Raw genomic sequence first — 19,365 nt, forward strand, 5'->3', positions numbered from 1 at the left:
TCTGCTGTCAAATTTTGCTGCAGTCATGGCTTTCCACAAGAATTTTAGATTATTTTCCCAAGAAGAGATCCGTGGGCTTTGTAATTGTAACTTCTGAAGTTCTTAGGTTGGTGAAGCTCAAGTATAATGAAGTTGAATGCCATTGCTTTTTTCTAATAATGGCAGGCAGTAACGGCTTGAGAGATACAGTATTATCTTAAGTTCACTGCCCAAACCTGATCAGACCAAGGAAGTTGTTGAAGATACAAGGGAGAGACAAAAACAGTCTACTGTGTTTTATTTTTTCTATAGTTCAGAAATTTTCTTTGTTGAAGTAGAATTGAACCTTCCGAGGATCCATACTGGAATATTGGTGACAGCATTTGCGCAGGTTCTTTGCCAGAGTCGGAGGACCACATAAGAAAACTCCCACCACAGACCTGTGGGAATAGAATAATAGTAAGGGGCAGAAAGCAGTAAAAGCTGCTGATGGTAAGAAGGGAGAATTGGCCTCTGCTACTCCCAACATCTGACAAAAATTCGATTGTTGACTCCCACTCATGCTCTTCGTGGTAGTATTTTGGGGATTTTTAATCTTTTCTGTTTATAAGTCCTACATATTCTCTAGCTCTTGTCACCCTTAGCACTCAGCCTAACCCATTTTATTGAGGAAACAGATACACAAAAGTCCTATGCAATACAATTATAAATGTTAGACACTAGAGGCAATGAGGGTTCATATCAGCTTTGACATACAATCTGTGTGACTTTAGGCACATTCTCTCTGTGTGTCAGCTTTCCCATCTGTAAAAGGGATAATAATAGTACCTACCTCATAGGGTTTTTGAGAATTAAAAGACATAAAGCAATTAGAAAAATGCCTGGCACATAGCAAGTATTAGCTGTCACTAAAGCCATCCACTGTGTACTTTACTCCACTCCAAAATTTCCCACTCAGAAGAGATGATGTTCTTGCCAAAGCTAACCTTTCCAATTATGTTCAGGGTGTCACCACTCCTCTTTTATTTAAATCTATGATATAATTCACAACCATAAAATTCACCCTTTGGTACTGTACATTTAGTACTTATTAGAGCCACAAAGTTGTGTGACCCTCACTGTTAGTTCCAAAACATTTTCACCATCCTAAAAGGAAATCCCATTCACATTAGTGGTCACTGTTTCCTCCCAACCATACTTACTACCCTAGATAATCACTTACCTGCTTTCTCTCCATATAGATTTAGCTAATTCTGAACATTTCCTATAAATAGAATTATACAATAAGTGGCCTTTTTTGTCTGGTTTCTTTCACTCAGCATAATGTCTTCAAGTTTCATCCATGTTGTAGCATGTGTCCATACATTTATAGGTGAATAATATTCCATATCTGTTAGTAGATGTACCATATCTGTTGATGGACACTTTTTTCACTTTTTGGTTATTATGAATGATGCTGCTATATACATTCATGTGTAAATTTTTGCATATATATGTTTTCATTTCTCATGGGTATATACCAAGGAATGAATTACTGGATCATATGGAAACTAACACTTGGAGGAACTGGCAAAGAATTCTCAAGTGCTGCATTGTTTCACACTCCCACAAACAATAAAGGTAGGATTCCAAATTCTCTATTTCCTCACCAACACATGGTACTATCCATCTTTTATTATGGCTATCTTAATCTTCACCTCTCTTTTGTATATTTATTTTATTCCCATCTACTGGCTCCTGTTCTGTCTATAAAAATGTTCAGATTGTCCTTAAGCTAAATTAGCATTTTCTGACCTTGCCACTTCTCTAGTACTATTGGCTACATTTCTCTACTGTTTCTTCCTTTGGCTTTTGTGACACTACAGTACGTTTCTACATTCCACTTTTTTCTTTGGTTTACTGTTCTCCTTTCCTACATAATCTAGCCATTCCATAGGCATTCTGTTAATCTCTCTCTCTCTCTCTCTCTCTCTCTCTCTCTCTCTCTCTTTCTCCTTTCCCCTCCCCCTCTCTCCTCTACCCCCTTCCCTCTCCTGGCAATCTCATGTATGCTGAATTTTGACTATGTTCAATTCAACATGATAATTAGTAGGATCTCTTTTGCTTATATATACTGCTTTACTATTTATAGTGCATTTTTCATGTATTGCCTCACTTAATCTTGACAACAACCCTGCAAGTGAATAAACAAAGCATTTATTTACTGATAATGTAACCTCCATTTTACAGATGAGGAATCTGAATATGAAAGGGTTTTGTGGCTGTAGGTCCTGGAACTGGAAAGTTTCAATACCAGCATTAGAACCCAGGATGATCCAAATCCGAGTCACTAACTGCTCTTATTACTGCCTTCATATCCAGGCACGTGTTTCATGGAGCACATCATTCTATTTTGAATTGACTATATGCATCTCTTATGCAAATATATTCTCCTTTAGGGCAAGAAGCATCTCCTTCTCTTTCAACCTCCAATGCTGAGTGCTGAGCTTATAGCATGTAACCAAAGATGTTTGTGGAGTTGAATTGATCTTCACCTGCCAGTTTGCTGAGGGAGCTTATCTACCATGATCAGCTTCATTCATCTCCTTAATCTTGATGTGGCTGGCTTCATAACTCCAGGTTTTCCTGTGTGCTCTAAAAAGAGTCTCAAAATCTTCCAGAAAAACTGAGTGCAGTTGATAAGTGAATTAGATAATATACTCCAAACCTCGTAATTTATGTGGAGGTCATCGACCTCCCCAAAAAAGTACACTTGAATTGCTCCAGTTCTCTGTTTTGTTTGGTGATATAGGTCATAAATGAGTCTTTGTTTCATTGTTTGAATGGAGGCTTGCTGGGGCAGCAAACATCTCACCAATTCTAAGCTCATGATTCTTAACTTGATAAAACCCAGGTGAAATTTCTTCAGTTTTTTAAGCAAGAATCTAAGAATGGCACTAGTTGCTGCCTCAGAGATCTTTTCCCCAGAATGTTCAACATTCTTTAGTACTTTTCCTAAACTCTAACTCTGCAAATTCAACTAATTGAAGGAGAATAACTTACTTGGGGTGGGCAGTAGCTATTGTAGAAAATTCATTGTCCCATTTTGGTCTCCCAAAGTAAGTTTTCTGTTTCAGACCTGTCAGGATGTCAGTAGCCTTGTCAAAGTTTAATGCTGCATGACCAGCCTGAAGTCAGAAAAATAAGAAGTTAGAAAAACCAAGTCTTCGTAGCTGCCACTTCCTTCAGCCACTTTTAAACTGTATGTGAGGGTGAGGAAAGGTAGGCAATCATAAGAAATAATTGTTTCTGATCAGCATGCACTATCTTTTATCTGACATTCAACCTATATTTAACATGGGAATGTTGTTTGTACTCACAATGTTGCTGTCCCATCCAGTGAGGAAGAGATGGTAGTTTAGAAAACCCACTTTGCCTAATTCCTCCATCTCCTGTTCCAGGGAAATCAATAGGTCATTGAACCAGGCAAAGGCACCTGTCTCCCTGCAGATCCAGTAGAAATAAATCTGGAATCAACAAAACAGATCATAGCCTTATTAAGTACACTTAAAAATGTTCACTCACTGTGGTGATAGAAACAAATATATTTTTTCTATATTTGTTGATCAAGCCTAAGAGTGACCTGACAAATCATGTTTACAAAGTGGGAGATGTTAGGTGGCATGAATGCCCAGGGTTCCAACAATTTCTCTTATAGAAAGAGCTCTCCAAGGTCATCTTCGGTTCAGGGTCATTTTAAACTCCAAATTGAAAAGAAGACCTTGCTCTTACAGTGAATATATAGATTATCTGGCAGAGAAAAGCAATCACTCACTCATAACTCTAAAGAGAGCTTATCCCTTTATGAACTGTAAAGACCTTTGCCTATGCGGGAACTAGATCTGTTAGGCCCAGGCCAGATGAATAGCAATATGTCAGAATGTACCTTCTGTGTTTTGAGGTTGTGGTCTCCACGCTGGAATTTATACCAGATGGATTTCAAGATGGAAGCAAAAGGGGTGACCCCAATTCCTGCCCCAACCAGCACAGCCACTTCATACTGGAAAACATCCTCACTAACTGTGCCAAAAGGACCATCCACCTTGATCCTAGCAAAAGACAAAAGAGAACAGATAACTGAAGTCTCACCCCACCAACCTCAAACATCCTCCCAGAAACATAATTATTCCCATATTTTTCTTCTGTGTATTTTAATTATAGTCTGTCTTACCAGACTTGAGCTTCAACAAGGAATTATTTTCTTTGTCCTATCACTCTTTATCCTGGTCTGAGTCTCTGCTGGTCTTAAGGACCTACCTGGGAACTGGGGAATGCTGCTGTTCAAATGCTCTTATGAGATTTTCTGTCCAGTTCCCTGCTGCTCGAATATGAATAGAAAAGAAATCTTCCTCTGGAGCAGAGGTCAGAGTAAAGGGATGCCACTCCAGGTGAGAGATTGAGGGACACTTAACAAAGATATATTGTCCTACTTCCATGTGAAAGCCCTGCTTGATCATCTGTAATTCCAAAACTTTGGATGGATGCATGACGACCTGTGAATGAAGCACATAGACCAAAGGAGGCAAACTCAAATGGAAACAAGTCAGGCATTTAAAGTAAATGATTAAAGTTAGGGGGCTTGTGACCAGGTAAACTGTGAAGCCAAGTCCTTTCTAAAAGGTCCAGCATCACTTAGTTATAGACAATGGTTGTAATATGTAACTGTAACTCAATGTTACCAGGTTTCATGATTCTTCAAGAGAAGCAAGACATCTCTTCTTTTTGAAAAAAAAATGTGAAAACCCCCATTCATATTTTAAAATATTGGCAACCAGTTCAACTTTTTTTTTCCTGTACTGTATATTGAACCCAAGACCTAGGTCATTCTAGGCAGAAGTGCTATAATACTGAGCTATACCCCCAGTCCCAGTTCAACTTTTTAAATATTGTGTAGGCTAAACAAAATATATCCATCTAGGGCACCATAAAAAGATATAGATAGATAGATAGATAGATAGATAGATAGATAGATAGATATCAATAGCCATGGGCTAGACCTGGCCCAGTCTACTTGTTTGTATTCCCCAACATAGAACCATCCGGGTGGTTTCTGCAAATACCTCTTTCTCATAGTTCTGTTCAGCACCAAAGAGAGCAAAATATGCTGACCCTGCCAAGTTCCTTTTATTCCTTTCAGGATAATATCATGACGATAAGTTTCTTTACTCAGACAGAACAAAATTTTTATCACCGCAAGAGGAAAATGCATATTTCTTTACCTTGGTAATCACAACCCTCTGCTGGGAGCGAAAAAACCGGAGGATCCTTTCAAAGATATATAGACTCAATGGTGCAAGAATCCACTTCCAAGACTGCACAGAGATGAAGTAAAGTATGAGGCTACCATGAATCTCGTATTTAGGACTTATTTGTGTCTAAGAGCCTTCCTTCAATAAATATCTATTAAGTTCTCTGACGTGTATCATTATTAAGTCACTGATTTCACCAAATCTTGAGGACAGAAATAAAAATGAATATACTACAATAGTTTCGTTTGCTCATCTGTTATTCATAAAACAGATCATTCCCTGAAAATTTGTAAGTCTGACTAGGAAACAAATGCAAAGGACAAAAATAAAATACATGGTAATATATGCACACATATATATTCTTATTTATAAAATTTAATTTTAAAAATCTAAGACTATCTTCTAGGACAATTTGTCCAATCTGAAAAACCAACAAAGAAGGTAAGTATAGTATAAAATCAAATGATTAAAAACAAAAATAAACAAAAAAAGGAAAGTACGTGGCTGATGGCTCTTAGGAACAGTGTATAAAACTTGACACATCACCTTTTTTCTCAGGTGCTCAAAACACTTAGCACAGTGATATGTTTTTATCTTATCTACATTTTTTACTACTCCTCAATACTTTTCAATCTTCTATATGCAGAAAATCTACTGTAATATATTTCTTAGCAATACTAAATCCTGTCCTTTCTTGTACAATTGCTCAAGTGTGATACATTGGAACTGTATGGAACAAAATCTCTTCTATTTGAAGCAAATAACTTCCTTGGGTATCTCTGGGGAGGGATGGAGCAGAGATGGGGGTAGTGTAACTGAGAGCAGGCATTATACAATTTGATGCTACATCTTATTTGCAAAAAGAAATCTCCAATTGGATTCAGAATACATGAAGAAAAACTACTTAAGAAATGAGTAATAACAATGTGAGAAAATATTGGCCTCAGAAATAGAGAAATAAATATTAAAACAGGATAGCATTTTAATTTCTCAAATTAGAAAACAACTTTAGGAAATACAGTGGTACCTAGGCACTCAATGTTAACTGGTTCCAAGAGGCATTGACAGTATCAAAAAACGAGTACCAAACAAATTATTTTGGCTGGGAAGGGTAGTGAGCCTCGAGGCAATGGGTGGTCACAAGTTGTAGCTTGTGGTTCAAGTACCAAACAGTGAGTACTGGGACAAAACTTTCATTAAAAAAATGTACTGAGCACCAAATTCCACAAGTTTCAAACCAGTTGAATAGCAAGTTATAACTGTAAATGGCTTGAAATAACTGGGATTCCAGGAAATGGACATGTTCACATGTGTATCTTATAAAGTACAAATTTGCAGTATCTTCCCTGAGAATAATTTGGCAATATCCCTGAACAGCCTCAAAAATATTCTCTCTCTTTGGCCCTGGAATTTCACTTGTAGTTAATAAAGAAATAATTAAGTCATGCACACAGCACATGACTATAGTAATGGTCACAATATTTACTAAGAAAAATAATGACAAAAATATATATACAAAATAAAGAGCGAAATAAAAGCTAGGTAACAGGAAATAGGGTAATAGATCTTTTGCAAAAAGGAAGGGGACCCACTGGGGAGGCTGAGGCAGGAGGATCATTGAGTTTGAGGGCTTTTGTGCTACACAGCAGCGACAACAGAGATAACAAAACAAAGCAGCAACAACAGAAAACAACAAACAAAATGAAAATCAAAAAGGAAAAACCACTGACTACGATGTTAAGTTTCTCCATTTGTTTATTTACAGTAAATAAAGTCCAGTCACATATTGCTGAAGGGGTTGTGTTCTCAGAAGCATGTTTGGCAGTCTCCTCACTGGAGAAACATCACAAGGTGTATTTACAGTGTACATGCTAAAAGGCTACAGCGTCACTGAGTGAGGACGGTTTTGAAATTTGCTTTAGTTTTTCATGGCTATAAAGAAACTATTTGTAAGAGTATTTAATTTTCTCAAAGACTCAAAGGCTAAAATCTCAGAGTTTAATAGGTAATTGCTATTTTACCGAATGCTCATGAAAATAACATGTATTCAATGGTGAATATTTCATATATCAAATAATATCAAGGATACCTTTTCACATGGAGATAAGATAAACAGACATACATAAGTTATTTTGTTCTAAGGTATGCTATGTGATACAGATGAAAAAGCTGAAATTTACTTAAACTGCTTTATATATTAAAAAAAAAAAAAAAAGGAAGGGGACCAAGAGATAAAAAGGGGGAGAGGAGAGAGGAGAAGGGAATTAAAAAATAATTAAAATGTGTTATGAACATGCACCAACACCCCACGAGGAATATAATCATTATGTACTGTGAGCAAGTACTAATAAATCTCAAATCCTACAAAAAGAGATATATAACTGCTTTGTCCCCCCCCCCCACCCGCCCCGTACCGGGAAATACACAACTGTTTTAAAACAAATGTCTCAGAAGGATATTTGACAACGCAGGAAAGCATCTACCTAGAGATCTACCATCTCTAAGTGGTAGAACCCTACAAATTTAATTTATTTCTAAATATTTTTCTGTATATGTTATATTTTCTGCAATAAATGTGTATTATTTTTCTATTTTTTTATATTAGGGGAATGTGGAGAGAGAATTCTTTAAATGTGTATGAAAAAAAAAAAGCATTATGTTCAGATAAAAAACACAGTGGTTTTCACTCCCATAAGGTATTATGTGATCACTCAAAGCAACCTTTGAGGTTTTTTGTTTTGTTTTTTTTTTTCCGGCCGGGGATGGAACTCGGGACCTTCCTTGCACTTGTGAGGCAGGCGCCGGAACCACTGAGCTAAATCCCTGGCCCCAAGGTATTATGTGATCACTCAAAGCAACCTTTGAGTTTTTACCTGTAAATAAGCCAAGTCTAATTTATCTTGGGTAATAGATGGGGGGAAATGAAAGCTGATGTGCAAGGTAAGACAGAGTATTAACCATGTTAGCTAGTAAACTTAGTTAATAAGCCTTAGATCGGTTCATGTCTTTAAAGTCTTCCTTGTTACTGTTGTTGGGATTTTGTTTCTTTATTTTGTTTTTGCAGTACTGGGGATTAAAACCAGGCCCTTCCCATAGAGCTACATCCCTGGCCCTTTTATATTTTTCTTTTGAGACAGGACCTCGCTAAGGCACTAAGTTGACCAGGCTGGGCTCAAATTTGTAATTCTCCTGTCTTACCTTCCCAGACTACTTGGATTACAGACTTGCACTGCCACACCCAGTTTAAAATTCTCTATTATCAGTCACATAATAGAGAAGATGTCAGTTGTAATCTTACTATTTCTTCTCATTTTAGAAATAAAATATTCTATTAACATATGCCAAATAATGCTCTTTCAAAATTACCTTATCATTATTATCATTATTATTATTGTTACTGGTTCTAGGGATCTAACCCAGGGCTTGCTCATGCTAGGCCCCTGCTCCACCACTGAGCTACAAATTACTTTTTAAATACATAGTGAGTTTTCAGTCATGCACTGGATAATGATATTCTTCTGTCAACAACAGACCAAATGTATGATAGTGGTACCATAAGAATATATCACCTAATGATGTCATAGGCACCTTAATTTGTGCAATTACACTCTGTGATAGTCATATAATAATGAGATCACCGAACAAGGCATTTCTCGGTACATAACTTCATTGCTAATCATACGTGACTGATTTTACATAATATAAAATTCCCAAGTACAAAACAATATATGAAAAGTAAAACTCCCTTTCATCCACCCCCCCACCCCCCACCCCCCCACGCCCCCCCACCCCCCCCCACCCCCGCGCCCACGGTTGCCCCCGAGGCAATCAGTTTTATTATTGTGTGAATCTTTCTGGTGAATATCCATTTAAGTGATCTTTTTCATTCAAATCAAGGCAAACAATCCACACTACTCTACCTTTTTACATTTAGCATCTTAGAAACTGACTGGTCCCTATTAGTACTTATAGAGCTGCCTCTTTCTTTTTATTGGCTGCTAAGTATTCCATTATATGAAAGTCCCATGATTTAACTAGTCTTCTATTACTGGACACTTCTTTTTATTATTTTGTTGTTCTACCAAGCAATACTGCAATGAAAAACCTAATATATATATAATATAGATATAATATATATTTAACATATATACAAATATATTTCTAAAATAAACTCTTGGAAGTAGAATTTTAAAGTTTGATAAACACTGCCAAACCACCCTCTAGAGGAAGCTGTAAAGGTTTATGTTCTCACCAGCAACGTATAAGACCACATATGTTAGCTAATTTTTTTTTTTTTTTGGTACCGGGGGTCAAACTTGGGACCTTGCGCTTGTGAGGCAGGCGGCGGAACCACTGAGCTAAAACCCCCCGGCCCCAACTTTTTGATTTTTACTAATCTGTTAAGTTTGTTACAAGTCTTGTAGTTTTATTTTGCATGTCTTATGATAACACGAATAGGATTAATTAGTATTTCATATATTTCAGATTAAGGTATATCTATTTTTGTTATTATTATGTTCATGTCTTCTACATCTCTTTATATTAGGTTGTTAGTCTTTTCTTATTGATTTCTATTACTAGGAAATTAGTCCAGGGTCTGTGAGTCGTAAAATTTTTTTCTACTTAATAATTTGTCATCTGTTTTGTTTTGGACACAGGGACTCTCTGTGCAGTTCAGGCTGGCCTTGAACTCACTATGTAGCACAGGCTGGCCTGGAACTCTCAGTGATCCTCCTGCCTCAGCCTTCCAAGTGCTGGGATTACAGGTGGGAACCACGACGCCCAGCTGTCATTTGTTTTTATTTCTGATTTTTTTTGGTCATGCAAAATTATTAGCTTTTCTGGCTTCAAGGTTGTTAATCTTATTTGGAAACATCTTTCCCCTCACTCTAGTACTAGAAAATTCCCATATTTGGCTGGGGATTTAGCTCAGTGGTTCTGCGTCCTGCCTTGAAAATTCCCATATGATCTTAGAATGATTTCAAGATTTTTTTTACATTTAAATTCTTGCTCCATATGTTAGAATAAGGTATAGAATGAAGATATAGCTTTTTTTTCTCAGATGACTCTCTTAATGTCCTAAAAATACTAAATGCCTATCATTTCCCCCATTTAACTAAAATGCCAACTTCAGGGAATTTTTTGTTTTAGATATTTTTTCTCTTTCTAGATGAAAGCTCAACTATTGCTCTTAATTTTACAACTGATTTAAGGAGTTTAATCATTCTCAAGGCATTAGAAGCCAAACTTCCCTTCCTTTTATTCCTCAATATAACCTATTTCATGAGCAATCAAAGGTAAACCATAATACCCTGGAGTATTATGAGTTCCTTAGAACTCCATTTCTTAACCATCCACTATCTAATAATAGTTTCCAAGCATGTTATAACATCACAGAAATCTCACTTCAAGAATGCTTTTTTTTCACCAAGAAAAATTTGCATGGCATTTCACAACTGAACTATGGTCAAGAGTAGGACTCTGGAAAGCCTGGGCTTGAATTCAAGCCCTACTACTCACTTACTGTGAGTTTACTTAATCTCTTAGAATCCTGGTTCCTTTGTAGCAAAAGAGAGACAAAAGTAGTTAGTATGCATCTCAGAGGTTATTGCTATATATTAATGAGATAATCTATATTACACAGCTTTCATAATGAGTTGTTACCATAACCAGCACAGCCAAATGGAACTTTAGAAGTTAGATTTTTAAAAATATTTTAGATATAAGCAGTTTTTCTAAACTTCTTCCTGCCCAGCATGTAACCAACACCCTCTCCTCTCCTCTGCCTATATGCAAGTGCTGGTCCCAGAAGGTTGGGGGCCCTGTAGCAAGCCTGAAGATGTGTATTGTCTCATTGTACTTTCCCTCCCTTCTGTTCCTTACTATAAAAGACCCTTGCAAGACTGGACATGAGGAGATGGTAATTTGAGGCAAATGATGCCTCTCCATCCCCTCAGAGCTAGCTTTCAATAAATCTTTGTTTCCTTTACACCAAACATCTATGGCCTCCTTTGATTTGGTTATCAGTGAGCAAATGAACCTGAGCATATAGACCCAGGGGGCCACTAACACAACCATTGGTCTTTTTTCATTCTTTTTTTTTTTTTTTTTTGGTACCAGGGATTGAACTCCGGACCTTGCACTTGCGAGGCAGGCACTGAAACCACTGAGCTAAATCCCTGGCCCACCATTGGTCTCTTTTCAAAAATTCCCTGTTGGTGATGATGTTAGATGTTCCTTGAAGTTCAGAACTTTGTGGATATCCTTCACAGAATCCAGCATAGGACTAAGATATTAATAGTGATAATAATAAGAGTTCAAGAGTAACAATAACAGCAGTAACAATCTCTAATAAGATCCTATCTTTGTGCATAGGGTTTTTACCTCAGGGGGGCTCCCCTTAAATCGAGGGTGCCTGCAGCCAGAGTCATGATCATCCCACTTCTCAAAGGACTGTGCACACTTGTGTGGATGACTCTCATCCATGCTCTCTTTCATCTGACCCCGGACAATTCCACTGAAACAGAAGGAAGGGCAGTTTGGAGTACAGAAATATGCAATATTTGCTGCTGGAGGATGAGAATGAGGGTTTGAAGACCTTACCTAATGCCATGAAGTGCTAAGCAGAGGAAATAAATGATGAAAAGGTGGTGTGTAATCCAGAAGAGCTCAAAATAATTCCTTCGGATAAACTCCATAGCTGAAGTTACCATGAGAATCAAGGCTATTGTGCCAATAACTCCAGTGAGACCAGCAATGCTGGTGAATGTCACATACATCACTGTCTGTGAAAGGAGAAATGTCAACCTGATACAGTGCACATGAAGGATACCATGACTTTCTTGCTTATGACCAGATCCCAGATACTTTGCCACTGAGCCAACTCACCATGTTTGGGGACTGAATGGGATTTAGCCAAGAATCCTCAGCTTTCTCATTGCGAGATAAGCTGGAGAGAATGGAGGCAAGGGATACATCTGTGGCCTGTTGGCTTCTGCTGTAGCGTTCAAAGTTAAACAAATGTGCAGTGATGTGAATGGCTAAACAGAAAGATAGAAAAAAAAAGCAGGTATCTCAGGAACATTAAGGCAGGCATGCTCCATCAAAATAAGGTGATAGTGCCTAATAGAATGCAGAGTCCATAATAAGTGCCCAATAATGCTGAGAGATCCAAGGTCTTTTTTATACCCACTCGGTTTCCAAAGGAATAGAATGTAAGCTCCATGAATAAAGGATTAGAACAGTGCTTGATAAATAGCGCCAGGTGCTCAGTATGCTTTGAACATTTATATGCATGGGTGAATGAAACTAAATTGTGAATGCCTTGGAATACACAAGTTCTTGGTTTGCCTGTGTTACCTGTGAATATGCAGATCATGTATGCCACCAGCTTATGGAAGGTGAGGTTGTGATCCAATGGCTTCCTCAGTGTGCGACTGCAAAACTACAAATGTAAAGTGATCAAGGTCAGGTGTCACCAGCCAGCCTCATGAAATTCACTAACCCATAACCAACATGTCTTAGACACATGCCAATATCCACCCTCCTTACTCACCCTATTAGTTACCAAAAGAGACCTCTGGTGTCTATTCCTAAGGACTGGGCTATCCTACTGAGGATATCAGGATTAATGTGAAAATTGACAAAAGAGTAGCTGGGACTCACTGAGCAGGTGCCCCTGAGGAAGGACAGCAGATTTCGACACACAGGAACCAGGATCAACATGCTGTTAAAGTTCAAGCAGCGAGCAGAGGCTCGGGCCATAGCTAACGCCGTCTAGAGCAGAGAAGAAAAGAGAATGCTGCTTCATCTTACCATCTAGCAGGTAAGCACTGGCCCAGTCCACTTGTCTGAGTCCCATGTATGGACAGAGGTATAGCTTCTTCCCCTCTCCCTCTATCAGTAGTTAGTACCATTAAGCCTGTCTTCATGTTTGAAAAAGACAGAAAATGTGCTGATCTTAATACTGAATTGTGAAATTCCTATCATAATGTTTTGTTAATGTTTAACTATATATTTATTAACATGAAATAAAATGATTTAATTACATCACATTAGCAAATACATTCTATGGGTGTAATATGTCACAGTGAGCATTTTTAATACACTTAATTATTATTTTATTACTTGCCACTTGTAAAGGAACCTTGAAGATCATACATACTTATATATAAATTATAAATAAACCTCTTTTAAATTTATAATTACAAATGGCGACTATGTTATCTTCTTTTCTGTACCTTCTTATGTTGAAATTATAAGCATGCAGTAATTGCATAATAAAAAGTTTAACTATTGAAATGTGTTTAAAATATCTTTAAAAATTGAATAAGGCTTAAGCAAGATTAGGAGAACTATTTTTTTTTTTTGCAGTGCTGTGGATTGAACCTAGAGCCTCCCACATGCTACACTGGCACTTTATCTTTGAGCTACACCCCCATCCCTGAGAAGGGAGAAACTAAGAGATTTTCAAGCTGATTTAAAGCAAGAACAACCTGTTCTATATCAGTAGAAACTGTTAAAAAAAGAGACAAGAAATTGGAGATTTACAGAAGTAGCCCAGAAACAGGCCTGACTAGGTATATGTTAGATAAAATATGTTCGACTCCATAACAACTATGCCTCACTGCCTGACTTCTCAACTCTATATGAATGGTCTCTAAGTCTGCTCATGTACTTGGGACTGTAGGTGATGGAGTGTGACAATTTTGTAGTCATAGTGGCAGTAGTGGCCACAGCCAGGCAATTTTTGTTCCACTTTAGCTGACTGGATAGCCTTACATACGTGCCTCTCAAAGACTTGCTAAAAAGAGGAGTATGGGTGAGAGTTAACAATGTTTCGGTCTTTTTCCAATAATCTTTAATGCGCAAAAGCTTTTTCTGTAACAGCTAAACCCAGGACAATGTGTCATCAATTTGATAAGCCAGGTCAAGATCTGCTTAATGTACAGAGTGGCTTACAATGAAGGCCACACCATATACAAGAGCTGCCCTACTGTTTTCCATTTCTAGCTTTTCCACATGACCGGTGTTTTCTCCCTCTGCTGAGTCACACTTCGGCTGTTTTTGGTAGAAACAGCCTGTTTCATTTCAGAATAAATTTTCTCTATTCATCTCTGAGATCCTACATTTCCCCATTGGTTCTCACAGCTTGCTTATCTGAGTCACAGAGGTTTCTTAAAGCTAAAATTGGCAAGTGAATTGAAAATACAGAAGTATAATTTCACAGCTCCATATTCTGTGGTAGCTATATGTATGGGATACATTTTTTAAAAAAGAAAATCCTTTTTCCTTATTGTAGCACATTGAAATATCCCACTGAATATCCATTTCTCTATATCAGCTCTCACTAATGTTATAATTCAAATGCTGCTGTCATTAATGTTTCATTGACTATGGATTTAAACTCCTTCCTCTGCTACTTATATGCCTCGCTTCATAGTGAATCAAATTGTTCTCTCTATTCTCCCAAAGAGACCATGAATTTAAGAAATACCCTATGGAATGATTAAATCAAGTATGGCACATCAGTGCAATGCTGTTATTCTGTTCAATATTCAGTGTTGTTGTGGTAAATGTTTTAACCATGGGCTTTGTTGTGGTGAGGGGATTCCCAATTTCCTGCGTTTGCCTATTTTGATGATATAACTACTCTTACACTTCTGTGTGGCTTAATCTCATTGAAGACAGCTTATTTACAATTAATTTTTTTCAAAAAATAGAGCTTTAAAAATGAAACATTTGCAGAATATCAGTACGATTCATTTTTCTGCTACCGACTTTTTGGTCATGAAATAATCAAGTTCTTAATAACTAGTCACGTTTATTGCATCATTCTCTTAATATAAATCTATTTTTAAAGCAAATTAGCACTTCCTTCTGAGTTTTAGTTTCTGAAGAAAGACCAAGGATGAACATTTAAAATGGAAAACAGCAGGGTGTAAGCCATGAACAGAACATTCAAATTTGTTGTGATCTCAACATGGAATCAACATTTGATTATGTAGAGAAAAGAAAGATTTTTTTTAAAGAACAAGCTGTCTTTAAATATGTATATTAAGTGCGTCTTTGTGGAAAGATATTGGGGAAAAAAGCATAATGTTAAACTCAAAATGTTTTAAACAAGTCCCTTACCTGTTACCGCATAATACTAGAGATGATAGTCAGGTTTTCTCTTCTAACCAGGTAGGCCCCACGTGCATCCGCCTGAGAAAGAATCATCCTCACCTCCATGTTTGCCTCCACAACCCATGTGCCAACCCACCTTCCTCCTCACTTCTGTTTCTGTATTTGATCTGTGACTACTCCAACCTTTATTCTGTTACCTTAACCTGACCCCACATTTCTTAGGCTTGCTGCTGCTGCTGCTGCTGTGTGTGTGTGTGTGTTTGTGTGTGTGCGCATACGGTATTGGGGATTAAACCCAGGGCTTTCTCATTGAGTTATGTCCCCAGCCGTTTTTTTATTTTTTATTTTTTTAATTTTGAGACAGGGTCTTGTTAAATTGCCCAGGCTGGGTTCAAAGTTGTAATTCTCCTGTCTTAGCCTCCCTGAGTGCTAGGATTACAGGTGTGTGCCACCATGCCCAGCCTTTTTCTGTAGGCCTTTAGTTCTGCAGCACCACCCACACCCTAGACTCCACTATTTTTTCTTTTTGATAGGAGATGACATTAGTCCACACAGAAGTTTTCAAATTGTCTTGGATTTGTCTTCTTTTTTCTTTCTTTCTTCTTCCCCCCAAACTCTTAAAATTGTAAGCAGAAGTCTATAAGATAGATAAAGGCTGCTTTGGCTGAAGTGGGGGCAGGGGAGGAGCACTGCCTTCTTATCACACCCTGGTGAAGCACCTGAGTTTGTGGAAACAAAATCATTGCCTTATAGTTTTCTTTATTGCATGTTTTTCTTACGCAGCCTGGGGAGTGGGCCCTACATGGAGTTGTCAGATTTACTAAGTAAAAATACAAGCTGTCCAGCTAAATTTGAACTTCAGATTTTAAAAAATGAATATTTTTGTATGCCAATGTTCCATGCAATATTTGGAACACACTTATATCAAAAATGATTCTTTATCAGAAATTCAAATCTAAGTGGGAATCTTATTTTTTCTGGTAATATTTTCCCTAGAATAAATCAGAGCAATGCATTACAAAGGAGGGGGAGGAGGAGGAAGAGGAGGAGGAGGGGGAGGAGGAAGAGGAGGAGGAGAAGCAGCCAGGAGCAGTGGTACACACCTCTAACTCCAGCTACTGGAGAGGCTGAGGCAGTAGGACCATAAATTCAAGCTAGCCTGGGCAATTTAGTGAGATCCTGTAGCAAAAAAAAGAGAGAGAGAGAGATTCTCCATATCACAATTGCAATACTCACCCCAAGAATTTCTCTTGTGTAGAAGTACTCATCAGACTTCTCATATTTCAGGAAGGTATTTACAAATAGAAAAATATTCAGCCCGATCCAAACAACCTAGAGGAAGAAAACAAGAAATATAGTGAAATTTTGGAAGGAGTAGCTAAGTGATAGGAAATATTGTCACCATTTGGACTATTTTGTATTTATCTGGCTTCATTTTCAATGAATACAATTCTGCCAGGATCCAAGCTGCCTTCAGAGGGAGTTGGAACTCTGAGATATATATTAAATGCTAATTAGCAGACTTAGCAATCTAAGGTCCCTGGGCTAAATCTGGATCCTCACCTGTTTTGTACACCTTATAAACTCAGAAATTTTTGTTTTCACATTTTTAAATAGTTAAAAACAGCAAAAGAAGAATAATAGTTCATGATATAAAATTATATAAAATTCACATTTCAGTGACCATATATAAAATGGTTTTGGAACTTAGCCATGCCTACTCATTTCTTTATTGTGCTGGGAAAACTGGTTGTTCAATGCAGAAGAATTAATCTAAATCCACATCTATCACCCTGTACTAAAATAAAATAAAAATGGATCAAACACCTAAATATTGAAACAGAAACACTGAATCTGCCAGAAGAAAAAATATTTAAAACTCTTGAAAACATAGGCATAGCCAAAGACTTTCTGAATAAAACACTAATAGCACAGGAAATAACACCAAAAAATCAACAGATGGGATTATTTCAAATTAAAAACCTTCTGCACAGCAAAGGACCAACCAACAGAGTGAAGTGACAAAGAAAGAGAAAGAGCCCTAGAAGTAATGAATCAAGTTCTGGGAAAGCAGTAAGGGACTCAGGGAGCCCCAGACTTAGGTGTGGCTCAGAAGTAGAAGAATAAGAGTGAAGAAAGGTGTGTGTTGTGTGTGTGTGTGTGTGTGTGTGTTGTAAGGAAGGGATTATGCAAGGTGGGATAGTGGAAAAGTTCTGGCATGCAAATCAGGGAGCTGGGTTTGAGTGTTAACCCATCAATCAATTCACTGTGTGACATCTGGGTCACCTTTTTTTTTGTAAAATTAAGGACTTGGTTTACATATGCACTATGTGTGTGTCCACTATCCATGGATGGCTACTGAGCACTTGAAATGTGGCCAGTTCTAATTGAGATGTGCCACAAGTGTACAATGCACATAGGATATCAGTGACTTAGAAAAATAAAAACATACACTATCTTATTAATATTTTTCATATTTATTGCATGTTGAAAAGTTAATTTGGGTTAAACAAATTATAACCCTTTTCAGTGTTGGTATTAGAACATTTAGAACTTATGTGATTAGGTTACAATATATTTCCAATGAGGCATCCTGGGTTAAGATGATCTCTAAGTTCACTTTTATCTTAAACATTCAATTATTTTATTAAATCTTGATGACTGCAGTATAGAAAGGATAGAGAGAAAGCAATGAAATTGTTAGAAGTGAGGTGGAAGAGAAGTGACAAAAAATGAAGACAGGTCGAAATTCCAAGTACTTGTGATATGGCAACATGAACAACTGCATATTGTTTGGGTCTGTTCTCTCACCTGGCCTAAGGTTGTATTTTTAAACTGGTAACCGGTCTTGATGAGTTTAATAATTGCCATAGACTCTTTTCTTTTGAACAACTTTACAAATATTAACAAACATGATGTCTTCTTACTCTGAAGATTCCTAATTAATAGGAAGTGAAACAACACTTACCAGAAATAAAACTGAGAACCAGTGATTTACCAGCCAGTTTCCCATTGGCAAGCGATGGTTTTAAAGCCTGTCAAAGCAGCAGGGCAGATTCAGCAATCTAGATTCTGGAGAGGTTCTTCAGGTTGGTATCTGTCCTGTTCAGGATCTGTGAGTCTAAATGTGAAAAATGCACACCTACCCAGGTTCTATGAATGAATAAGTGTATTCTGCCTTCCTCCTCTGGACGGAACTGTGTTATCAGCTTAAGTAGACAAATCCTACCTATAAGAACTACAGGGGTTTTCCCTGTTGGGGTTTTTACCCCATCAGGAAATAGCAATCTTCTCTGGTGAAAAATTCTCTCATCCTCTTATCACCATGACCTAATGCAAAGCATGGATTTCCTTGATAAGACATTTGCTATGTTTTCTCATAAGAAGAATAATTAACCTGGGGCTCTATCCGCATTGTCTCCCACTACCCAGGTTAAAACATAGAATATTTATTTCTAGTATCTTAAAGCCCCCAGTGTATCCTCCCCAATCACATGCCTCTTCTTCCCAAAGAAGAACTCAAAATCAGATGCAACCCAAAATTTGGGGTAATTACTTCCTTGTTTTTTACAAATGCTTTTACTAACTATAAATATATAATATTGTTTGGTCTTTCTTGTTTTGATCTTTTTGTAAGTGGGGCCTAACTGAATGTGTATATGCTTCTGTGATTTGCTTCTTTCAACATTGTTTTTTTGAGATTCATATATGTTCGTATATGTAGTTGCAGTTCATTTACATACTATATAATATGTCATTGCATGAAATGATGGAATAATTTTGATGGAATACATACATGTCCTATTTCTCTAAGATATATACCCAGGAATTTTATTCCTAAGATTTTCTCGTGTTCAATTTTATTGCATAATGCTACATTCTGTTCCAAAGTGCTCACAAAAAGCATACAGTCCAATGAGCTTTGAGTGAGTTTTACTTCCTTCATATGCCAACCAGTAGATATTTCCAG

General features: G+C 37.3%; 1 protein-coding gene and 1 long non-coding RNA gene across 9 annotated transcripts in view; one reads left to right on the top strand and one right to left on the bottom strand.

Annotated features, from left to right (window-relative positions):
* Nox1 (NADPH oxidase 1) lies at positions 1-18,578 on the bottom strand. Of its 8 annotated transcripts, none has more exons than XM_087196658.1 (13): positions 18,364-18,576; positions 16,632-16,727; positions 12,933-13,043; positions 12,627-12,711; positions 12,156-12,307; positions 11,871-12,052; positions 11,652-11,784; positions 5,238-5,330; positions 4,276-4,511; positions 3,905-4,067; positions 3,339-3,485; positions 3,022-3,146; positions 1-419 (listed from the first exon to the last, which is right to left on the bottom strand). In XM_087196658.1, exons 1-13 carry the CDS (start codon positions 18,406-18,408, stop codon positions 293-295), a joined length of 1,695 nt encoding a protein of 564 aa, XP_087052784.1. In that variant the 5' UTR covers positions 18,409-18,576; the 3' UTR covers positions 1-292. The 8 variants fall into 8 exon arrangements, with proteins under 8 accessions (XP_087052784.1, XP_087052788.1, XP_087052786.1 ...); XM_087196662.1 differs by lacking the exons at positions 16,632-16,727; positions 18,364-18,576 and adding exons at positions 1,202-1,243; positions 15,402-15,615; XM_087196660.1 differs by lacking the exons at positions 16,632-16,727; positions 18,364-18,576 and adding exons at positions 1,202-1,243; positions 13,181-13,244.
* The window catches only part of LOC147822525 (uncharacterized), a 110,071-nt gene continuing 103,667 nt past the window's right edge, over positions 12,962-19,365 (top strand). Inside the window, exon 1 of the long non-coding RNA XR_015445589.1 lies at positions 12,962-13,092. This is a non-coding gene — a long non-coding RNA (uncharacterized LOC147822525). The remainder of the gene's footprint in view (positions 13,093-19,365) is intronic.

The sequence above is a fragment of the Heterocephalus glaber genome, unplaced genomic scaffold, assembly GCF_053883595.1.
Source record: "Heterocephalus glaber isolate CG9 unplaced genomic scaffold, H.glaber_assembly_v1.0 deba00001613, whole genome shotgun sequence".
In the NCBI taxonomy this organism is placed as follows: Eukaryota; Metazoa; Chordata; class Mammalia; order Rodentia; family Bathyergidae; genus Heterocephalus; species Heterocephalus glaber.

What these genes read in the sequence shown, in the direction of transcription:
- Nox1 (XM_087196658.1), bottom strand. Translation starts at nt 18,408, where the DNA reads ATGGGAAACTGGCTGGTAAATCACTGGTTCTCAGTTTTATTTCTG. An exon ending in TTAAGGGGAGCCCCCCTGAG is followed by an intron (nt 5,331 to 11,651) that starts GTAAAAACCCTA and finishes ATCTCTGTGCAG; the next exon opens with TCTTGGAAGTGGATTCTTGC. An exon ending in CTGGATGGGACAGCAACATT is followed by an intron (nt 3,147 to 3,338) that starts GTGAGTACAAAC and finishes TTCTGACTTCAG; the next exon opens with GCTGGTCATGCAGCATTAAA.